The sequence below is a fragment of the Copidosoma floridanum genome, unplaced genomic scaffold, assembly GCF_036245765.1.
Source record: "Copidosoma floridanum isolate Cflo_tuat_1 unplaced genomic scaffold, Cflo_Japanese_pri ptg000035l, whole genome shotgun sequence".
Lineage (NCBI taxonomy): Eukaryota > Metazoa > Arthropoda > Insecta > Hymenoptera > Encyrtidae > Copidosoma > Copidosoma floridanum.
Window position 1 is genome coordinate 4,780,188 of NW_028321912.1, and position 10,742 is coordinate 4,790,929.

A 10,742-nucleotide genomic window follows, 5' to 3' on the forward strand; every position below is an offset into this window, starting at 1 on the left:
TTTGCAGTATAAGAACTATACATAAAAATCACAAGTTGCAAATTGAAAAAAAAATTTTTTAAATACACTGAGAAAAGTGGTGTTAAAAACTGTAATAAAAATTACTATATTCTATAGGAAAGCTGAGACATACTCGCCATATTATAAAAATTGCTATGCTACATAGTAAAACTAGATCATATTAGAATTGGCTATTCAACATAGTCATTTTTGCTTTGTTCGAAAATAAGATATATATATATTTATTATATGTATACACAGGGACTGTACATGTAACTATCAAAAAATTGAAATATATAAATATCTATAAGTTATATGTACATGGATATTTTTTCACAGAGTTCAAATTGATATTGATGTTATATACAATTTTATTATTTTAAAAAAGATCTGCAGCGACTGGAATTTGAGCCTTCATCCTTCGGCTTCCGAATCAAGCTCCGCAACCACTAAACCACGGGACATTATGTCCACGCTCGTATGGATAAAGTACATGTGGGAACGTGTACTGTTTATCATACACACAATAAAGTTAAAAATCAAAGGGTTTCCTGTGGACCACAGCGTTGACAACGGATAATTAGTCGATTCAATATTGATTGTCTGCACGTATCAATTTTTTAACCTTATAAATAAAAAAAATTTGATTTTCTTAATATTTACATTCGTATAACCTCAAATTTGAACCACTCAATCGGTGTGTGCATACCTATAGACATCATACAACATTACTTTCAAACATAGTAGTTTTTACTATACTGAATAGCAATTCAGTGAAATGAGAAATTTTACTATGTCACATAACAAATTCTACTTCTGAATGTGGGACATTTTAAAACGATTAAAATAAAATTTACTATGTTTTATAGCAAAAATTATACTATCACAATTTTTACTATGTTAGACATAGTAATTTTTATTATACTGTGGAATAATTTTTGTAGAGCTACTACATAATAAAAATTGTTTAAAACATAATAAAAATTATATTAAACGTAATAATTTGCGTCATCAGGTGAGTATATCGAAGCTTTCCTGAAAAATATAGTAATTTTTAGTATACTTATAATACTTTTTTTAACACCACTTTTCTCAGTGTAGTAAAAAATGTAAAGGTCATAAGCAAAGACGTACATTCGTACTGGTTACTTTTTTGATAGAAATTCGTACATACGGACAGTAAATATATAGCTATATCTGTATATTATAATATATTTATCTGTATTGTTGCCATCATTGGCACCGTGTCTGAGACAAGCTGTGATAGTGTTTTGGACACCCGTATGTTCATACTTGAGGAGAAAGCGTGTATTCATGACTCGATGGGAACTCTGGGGCATCAATGCGCTTATTTTTAAGTAAAACTAAATGTGAAGTTTGAACACGTTTTCCTACAATGGCCAAACATTAGAGTGTCGCTTTTTCCTCCATTAGGCCATGTATCGGTTGTCGAATGTACTTGAATTCCCATGACAAAAATAAAAACTCGTCTCTTTACATAAAAGTCATGAAAATGATTCACGTGTACAGGCGATAACTAGTCTTGGAAATGTATATTGTAGGCAAAGGAGAGAGTAGCAAAAATCAAAGAAACAAAAGAAAACTTAACTTTCTAAACTGGAGTCTTCTAAACCTTCGAAATCACAGTTTGCTTAATGAGCTAAACTGCTGAGGTTCTATGTCTTGAAAACCTTTTACATTCAGAAATCTAAAGTTGATTTTCACACCCTCATGAATAGAGAATAATAAGAGTGATTAGAAAGTTCACATGAGTGAAATTGAGTAGATACCCTCGCTTAAGAAACTTTAAAACCATTTCTTTAAGAAATCTGGTCTTTAAAAACGCTATATCTGGATACTTTGTCGTATTGATTACACTGAGCAACCCAATTCTTTGAATCAAAGAAAATTTTGTTACCCTCATCCCGTTAAATATTTTCTTTTAATTAAAAAAAATTTAGTCGATCCAAAAAAAAAAAAAAAACATTTCATGCAATTAAATAAGAAAACCATGATTTAAAAAATATTAGTTTTAATAAACTTATATTTTTCTAATTAAAAGAAAATATCAAACGCAATAAGGGTAAAAAAATTTTCTTTGATTCAAAGAATTGTGCATTGTAATAAAATATCTTAAAAAGTAGCTCATTGAATTTGAAGAAAAAAAAACTTAACAAAACACCATTGTTTATCGATTTCCAGATTTTTCTGCTGCTGTTCATCGTGCTGTACATATCGAGCTACGCGCTGATATCGCGCTACCGTTGGAGGGCGGGGGAGGACTATCTGACGACGGATGAGGATGAAGCCACGGTTTACCGAGTTAGCATGTGCCTGTGCGCGGTCGCGCTCGCCGTCTCGATCGGCGCGACCCTGTTGCTGCCGATTTCGATCGCCGGCAACGAGATTCTCATTCTCTACCCCAACAGCTACTACGTCAAGTGGCTCAACAGCTCTCTCGTTCAAGGTACGTCAATTTTACTCATATATCTTGGGAATTTGTTTTTTTTAATGATACCAACTCAAGAGGTTTTTTTACCTATCGCTTGTGCAAAAAATAATTTTGAGTGTTGTATTTTTTTGTGGTTCGCCCTTTTAATGGTTTTCAGTGCAATGAAACTCTATCACATTCACGATATTTGAATCTGACGTCTTATTTTTTCAATGTCTAACGTGGTAGTTGAATCCAAAAATACCATGTTTCAAAATTTTATTAAAATTTAATATCCGTGAGCCAAAGACAACAAGAACACCTGCTCTCAGTCAATATAATACATTTGTAACTTGAGGATATCTATTTTCAAGCTCATATTGGGTTATCTTTGACATTGAGAGGAATCGTATTCAAAAATATTTTTTTTAACTATAAACTAAAATTCTATTTGAATAAAAATAAAAATTCATTTAACTAGAGAAAAACAGTTAAATTAGTCACCAGGACCGTGGCTTTGAATTTTTTTCCTCTATGCTGACATAATACAAAAGAATACTAAGGACACTATAGTTAAACTTAGATGTAATTACTGTAAAAAAAAAAAAAAAAAAAAAAATAACATCACTGTTGACATCTTTTATTTCCAAATCTTTTTATTTTTACACGCTCCTTTTTCGAAATAACCAGTAAAATGACTCATGCTTGAAAAATAAATAATTAATAATTAATCTTTTTGAATTAAGAATGTACTTGAAACTTTTTCCGCTAATTTTATTGAAACTGTCAGAAAAAAAACTTGGTTTTTGGTGCATGCACAGATAAGCGTCAGTTCCGTTTTGTTTTTTCGTTTTTTGTGTTAAAATTTTTGATAACTCTCACAATTAAAGATACATTTATACATTAATGAATTTGATCAAAACAAGTGGCAAATTATTGTATTCCTCACAAGCCCCTCGAGTGCCACTCTTCGAATATACGTACTATTTCAGCACTAGTCACTTTCGATGTCAAGCTCTCTCAATATTTGTTTTTTGCAAAGTGGATTTACTTCACCTACTTGTCTCTTTTTCCACCCCAAGCTCTTTCTCCTTTAATTTAAAAAGTGTACCATCAACGCCATAACTTAACGCAAGTTTAAAATGTTCACAGGACTGTGGGAACTCGTATTTCTCTTCTCAAACGTGTCGCTCTTCGCATTATTGCCGTTTGCATATCTTTTTACCGAGTCTGAGGGCTTCGTCGGCTACAGAAAAGTAAACACGATTTTCATTATCACTTAACTTTCACAATACTATATATTATTGGTAACAAAAGCATTGATCAGTCACTGTAATTTTATTCAACAAGGGTATCATGGCGAGAGTGTACGAAACCGTGATAGTATTGTGCCTCTTGGGAGCGATGGTATTAGGCATGACTTATATATTATCAGCCATTCTGGATCGCCAAAAATCGAGCCTCCACACTCTGCTCAGTAAGTTTTGTTTTCGTACTTATTTATGATCCGATAAATAATATTAAATACAATACTTAACAGTAGTGCAAACTAAAGTTATGCAATCGTATGCAATATTAAAAATAAATTTTTTTTTTCTAGGTCTGTGGAGTTACTATTTGCCGTTTTTATACTCCTGCGTTTCATTCGTAGGCGTTGTCATGCTATTACGTAAGTATTATATACAGAATTAAAATAATATCAGAAATTGTTTACATGTAGAAATAAAATAAATATTACAGATTGTATGCGATCTATTTTTAATTTAAATCGTTACCGAATAAATTAACAAATTATCACCTTATCGAGATAATATCACTTTCCAATTCACCTACAGTCAATTTAATAAAACTCGAAGGTGTTAAAAAATCCATCAATTATAGTGTAATCTACCAAATAGCACAGGCTCTAGGTCACGCTTTAATTCTTATGATTTGGAAAATTTTTCAACAGTATATTTAAATGACAACTTGAAAAGTTATTGTCTGCGAATTGTATTGTGGTTTAATTTTCGAACCAGCAACTTTTTAGTTTATCCTCAAAACATTTTCTTATAAACTTCACCACATCGTAACACGGTTAACCGTGTCTTTATTTTGTACTTCTGTATTCCCCGATTGATCCTGCCTGTACAGTCATATGCTTGTCTCAAAGATAAAGCCATATACGCATTGGATAATTGTGGTAATTCTAGAACTCATACAGAATCTCGATTAGAGATGGAAGGGACACTTTTATTAGATCAAAACTAATCGGAAGCGGAGATGTATTCTCTCGTCCATCGTAAACGATTGTGGTGACTCTGAATAACTTTTAGCTAATCGTACTGTCCTTGTACCGGCCGCACATTTTTTAAGTGTCTTAATTTTGTTTGACCCGAAGAAAAGACCTTGTCGATAAGATAGATTTGTATTTTACAAACTAACAGTTAGCCTACGATCCCCCTGAATAACAAATTTATTATGACGAATGCACGTAAATGCTTGCAGTATGCACGCCGATAGGGTTCGTCAGGCTGTTCGGCGTCGTTGGCTCGTTCCTCGTCAAGCCGCAGTTCTTGAAGAATCTGGACGACGAGTTTTTCGCCTACAAACTCGAGGAGGATTGCATCAAACGAAGGTATGTCATTTCATATACACTCATACCCTCACAGCTGATAAAATGTCGCTTGCGAGGCGGAATCTTAGATCGATCGTCTTCGTCGTGAACTTTCACCTTACTCGTATTTCATTCGTAGAATCAGAATTTCGAAACTCGAAGCTCTTTATCTCAGTATCATCCTTTAACCAACTTGGCGAATGAGCGTCATTTATACAACAACCGTCTTTAGTTAGCATTCAGTTATTTTAAAGCGATTTTTATCCATTCAAATGATATGTTATCCTCCATCGATGCGAGTTTATAAATTATTACTGTTTCGTTAATGTGTCCTCTTAATTCCATTAATAACAGCTTCCTCTTTTTAAAATTTGTTAAAACTCATGATAATTACAGGCTACGTATTACCTCAGTTTTTTTTAAATTACCTCTTCATTGAATTAATTTGTTGTTAAATATCTCGTTTTTTTTATCGAGTGAATGATGCATACTTTTATCTATATGTGTTCAAATCCACAAACTTGATCTCGTGATGCATTTACATCACGATGTCACAAAAAAAAAAAATTGAAATTTTTAGATTGGATCACGCCAAAGCGACGGGCAAATCGTACGTATCACCGGTGCCCATGTCGCAACCCGGGACGGACAATCTGGCGCCCGACGCCGACGACGATGACTGCGATGAGGTATCATTGCGGCCGAACCCAGGTCTCATGTGTCTGCGCAACGGTGCCCTTCAGCGTGGCTTGGCCCAGCGTTTGGAGGAGATAAAAACCCGCAGGCAACAACTCGACGAGCAGAGGCGTACCCGGTGGGTACGGAGAACTCTGCTCTACCCTACGGCCATGCTCGCGCTGCTTGTCTTCTCCACAGCAACGGCACTGCTCGCGCTTCAGAATACCTTGCAGCTGCTCGTTGGTATCAAGGCTCTGCCTCTTAGTACCAGTGTAAGTTGAGGAATGTTTTTTGTTATAATAATGATAACGCAAAGGGGGTACCTATTTTATCGGTCGGTAATTTTACCGGCTTTTAAGGATGTAGTCTTATCATCAAACAGTTATTTTTGAATTGGATGCCATGTTGGTCTAAGGCTGAAACGACGGTGCATCGACAAATCTAACTTTAAGGGTTTTCACGCACTAGAATCGTAATGTACGATTTTCAACTCATCGAGATCTCGCGCGCTTGCAGCTGCATAGATGAGAGAAACCATAACCTATGAATATGCTTTTCTATTTTGAATGTCGTTCGAAATCTATCGCTATGTTACATATTTTTTATTGCTTATTACAAAGAGTGTAATTTCGACTATTAACCGATAGTTTTTCATAACTGAAAGTTATTTTTTCGCCAAGAAAACGTACTAGGGGTAAACATACCCATTACCGTACAATTGTGCACCGACTGTTTTTTGTATATTTTACTACATCATTGTTTACTGTCAAATATTAATTCAAAACGTTTTAAATCGTTGTTTTGGGTACCTTGTACGTAAGAAAATTTTTTTTTTACCAAACTACCTTTTTGAATTTTATCAGAATTTTGGAATTTTAAAATATTTCTCGAGATCTATGTGATTTATAAGTTTTTTACGCTGTTTCGAAGAGAAATTATGTAAATTATCAATAGTTTATGTAGAAAATTACTTAATCAACGTTAATTTGAACAGGTATATATATATATAAATTTGCACTAAATACTCTAAGTACTATTTTTCTCGTCAATCTATGTTCAAATTAAAGATACAGGACTTTTTTTTACGAAATCTACAAATGCTAATTTTTGCAATAGGTGATGACTGGCTGAGACTGATCAAGTGCGGGTAGATTTGGAAATGAGATTTTGAAAAATCAGTGAAAATTTATTCAAATTTGTATGTAGAAAATAAATGTGTGATTAAATTTTGGGGTTTGGCACGCAGAGAGCTCAGGGGGCACAGCCCCCTAGTAGCGTAAAATTTTAAAATAAGGAAAATCATGTTGTTCAAGACTCGTTAGCATTCATAGACTAGACATAAGTTATAAAGATTATATTTTATTATAAATTTTCGGTTCTTCCAGAAATTTACGCTGGGTATAAGCTCGCTGTCGAAACTGGGACCAATCGGTGCAACGCTCGAGGTCGCGATGATCCTTTACCTGGCGGTGACGAGTGCAGTCGGTTTGTACACCCTACCTGGAGTCAGACTAGTCCGACCGCGGTTACACTCGACTCCTCTGACTCACGTGATTGCCAACTGTGCCCTCTTGCTAGTCCTGAGCTCGGCTCTGCCTCTACTCGCGCGCATTATCGGAGTGACGAACTTCGACTTGCTCGGCGACTTCGGGCGAATCGAGTGGCTCGGCAACTTCAAGCTCGTGCTCCTCTACAACGTCATTTTCGCCAGTGTGGCTATTGCCTGTCTCACGACCAAATTCACCGCTACGGTGCGCAAGGAGATCTACGCCAGGCTGCGCAGTAGTGTGCTCGGTATCTTCAAGCGGGACTGTAAACGCGCTCCTACCTTGGCAGCCAAGGACGAATAGACTGAATTTTGTAACGTTGGTGATTTTTTTTTTTTTCAATAAGAGAGGAGCTTAAATCGGTAGATTTTTTGATCGCCCTTCCGACCGGAAGTTAAAAAATTTACTGTCGAGAAATGTTTTCCAGGTAATTAATTAACAATGGATCGACATTCGCAAGTTAGTTCACGCAGTTTTGATATTTCGATGTTGTGTTATTATTTAATATTTTAACGACACAGTGATATCCATGTGCTAGACTAATAGAAAATAATAGAAACACTCAAGTCGATTTTAAACGGATAAATATTTAAAAAATTACAGTGACTTCTTAAAAAAATATTTGTTTTTTTTTCTAATTCTGGGGGTTGAATTTTTTACTGATAATCCATATCCTAATTTTTCACAAATTGTAACACGAATTGTGCCACTGTTGAAATGTTAAGGATAAATTTCTTAAATTGAACTTGATTGAAGATCCTGGAAAAATTTTAATCGTCACTCTTGAGCACAGATTAAAATAAACCTTGTACGATTACTTGTAAATAAGTTATCGATTTTTTAACTTTTAGGTGCAAACGATTAACTGTAAACAGTTACTACAAATTGTAAGTAGTTATTTTTAAATTTTAAAGTAACATGATTTCTATTATCGGTGATGATTGGCACCCATGACATGTTGAAACAAAAAATTCATATCGAGTTTTAGATCAAGTTATGTTTAAAATAAATTATAATGTATTATATTAGAACGAATACGAAAAAAATTTCGAGACGGGAAATAAAACGTGACTATGATAAATTATCAAGCACTGAAAAGTTACGTTTGTTTTAATGTATTGTCGTAATTTTTATTTTAACGTTTTGCTATATTTTAAGGTATTTTAATTATGCCGTAATTTTTTAATGGTAAATTTATTACATTTAACTTTACCAATAATATAAAAATTTATCGTTCAGAAAGTCGACTTTTAATTGAAAGTTTCATAAAACTTTAGAAGGTAACTGAAAGCTTTGGACTTTTTTTTCATCAAACAAGTAGTGGAATGCCACTGGTAATCAAACGATCTTCATCTGAATAACCCCTCTATTTAATTTTCATAAAAATCAAGATGTCCAAAGCTTACAATAAAAATTTAAGTTATTATGTAGGTAAATAATATCAGACAAAATTTTTGTACTTTTTTATCTCAACATTTTTAGTCTTCTAAACGTGTGCAGAGGACTGAATATGGTCGAGAGATGCGAAATGATGGAAGTAGATTTTCATAATATTATAACGACGCGAAAAAAATTTGAACAAACAATGGATTTTTCAATCCTTGAATTATCATAAACTTGTTTAACTGAATTCGATGCAGGTCGTCTCTCTAAGTTCGCTAATAAAGGATATTGAACTATGATGTATATGATAAATAGTTGAATGATAATATATATGATTAATAGTTGCCGCTAATAATGTATGATACGAAAGTGACAGTTTTTTATCCATACAATCGTTATTTTTAATAGATATTTGTGTAATGTATAGTGATCGCGCGAAGATTGAGGAAAAAGTTCAGTATTTACGACGAAAAAATTAAAGAGCAATAGCGCCATTGTCTATTTTTGATGAAGCTGCATCGTGTAAAATATAACACAGCTAAGGTTACTGAACGTATATTTTTTTCGTTTTGTGCTGGGGGAATGACCTAAAAATTTCATGGTTTGCTTCTCAGTAGAAAAGGACTGAAACGTGGTTGTATGAAAAAAAAATCCTAGACGATACAATAAGTTCTTCAACTACGTTTTATTTGACTTTTGAAAGCAGTTTAACGATAATAAATAAGTTCCCCGTGATCGCTTGCTTGATGCAAGAAAAAGTGCATTTTCAATGCATCTAAGCATGGACTGTATCGTTATTGTGTACGTATACTTTTAAGCTGATCGAAAATCATACAGTTTTCAATCAATGAGCATTATAAAAAAAAAACTTTATCAGATGACTTTGAGCTCTGAACCTAATTCACCATGTTAAATGTTTAAGTCCATTAGTTTAAAAAAATTGAAATATTTTTTTTTTTTTTAGAGATAAGCGTTTTATGTTTAATTATAAGTCTGTTTGAAAATATTTTGCAACAAGCTTATGTGATATGTTATCTCGTCAAGAAGACAATACCTTAGGAGCGAGTGCACTCGGCACTTTACAGATTATTCACCGTTACATTAAGTATGCTGTCATCCACCCCAAAGTACTGAAATTAAATTTTATTGTAAAATATCAATTTATCTACTTTTGTGTACACTTATTTTTTATTTCTTTGTACCTCACATTTTGTCATTACAACGGAAAAATGCAGAAAATCAAAATTGATAAATCAAAATTACATCGAGACAATTAACTTCTACATCATTACTATTGCTATTAGAAGATATTCTTTTACGAGAAAGTACATTACACTTCAAAGATTCCGATTTATTATAAAGTTCGTATTTTATTAAATCAAAATAGTAATTCAATTAAAAAATGGTGAAACTTTATTTTCAACGTTATAGATTTTATTTACTGCTACCGTAAGTATGCTACCAATTCACTCTAAAATACTAAAACAAAATTTAGTTGTGAAATAATAAAATTCACCTTCGCATTTCTCTCTTTTTTTTATTTTTATTTATTATTCTGCATTCTGACTTAATATCTTTAAAAAAAACAGGAAATATACATCCATCAATTCAAACTATACTTTAACATTTAGTCTAAAACTATAATCGGTAACGAAGGGATACAAATAAAAATTTAATAAGATCAACTATCAAACAGAAGCTTGAAGAACTAATGAAGCCAACATTTATGAATTTTACTAAATTTTTCTCTTAATACACATATTTATAAGAGTAAACTTGTTATAAAATAATTGATTTTATTTTGAAGTCTCCCGGCAGCAAACACTTTTTTTAACAAAAATGTTATCAGACTGCTTTAAAATTTATTATTGGATTTTATAAACTAGTGTCAATTACATAAACTATTTATTTTATTTGCAAAAAAGAATTTTGGTTTCAGGTAAAGAAAATAATTACTTACACTCCCATGGAATTTACCTAGTAATTGAGTGAAATAATTTTGACACGAAAAAACTTGTTTTCAAAAATATACTTAGAAAATTCAAAGTGATCAGTGATCCGTTGGGGGCGAGATGTGAGAAATAAATAAACACAACTAGAGAGTATT

At 32.9% G+C, this 10,742-nt stretch overlaps 1 protein-coding gene across 1 annotated transcript in view; it reads left to right on the forward strand.

Moving 5' to 3' along the window:
- The window catches only part of lili (LMBR1-like protein lilipod), a 28,136-nt gene extending 18,341 nt beyond the window's left edge, over nucleotides 1-9,795 (forward strand). Inside the window, exons 2-8 of the mRNA XM_014359698.2 lie at nucleotides 2,203-2,467; nucleotides 3,584-3,687; nucleotides 3,782-3,908; nucleotides 4,032-4,100; nucleotides 4,919-5,048; nucleotides 5,608-5,977; nucleotides 7,091-9,795. Of these exons, the coding sequence (XP_014215184.2) occupies nucleotides 2,203-2,467; nucleotides 3,584-3,687; nucleotides 3,782-3,908; nucleotides 4,032-4,100; nucleotides 4,919-5,048; nucleotides 5,608-5,977; nucleotides 7,091-7,555 (1,530 nt within the window). The 3' untranslated portion in view covers nucleotides 7,556-9,795. The remainder of the gene's footprint in view (nucleotides 1-2,202; nucleotides 2,468-3,583; nucleotides 3,688-3,781; nucleotides 3,909-4,031; nucleotides 4,101-4,918; nucleotides 5,049-5,607; nucleotides 5,978-7,090) is intronic.
- Nucleotides 9,796-10,742: the final 947 nt, after the last annotated feature.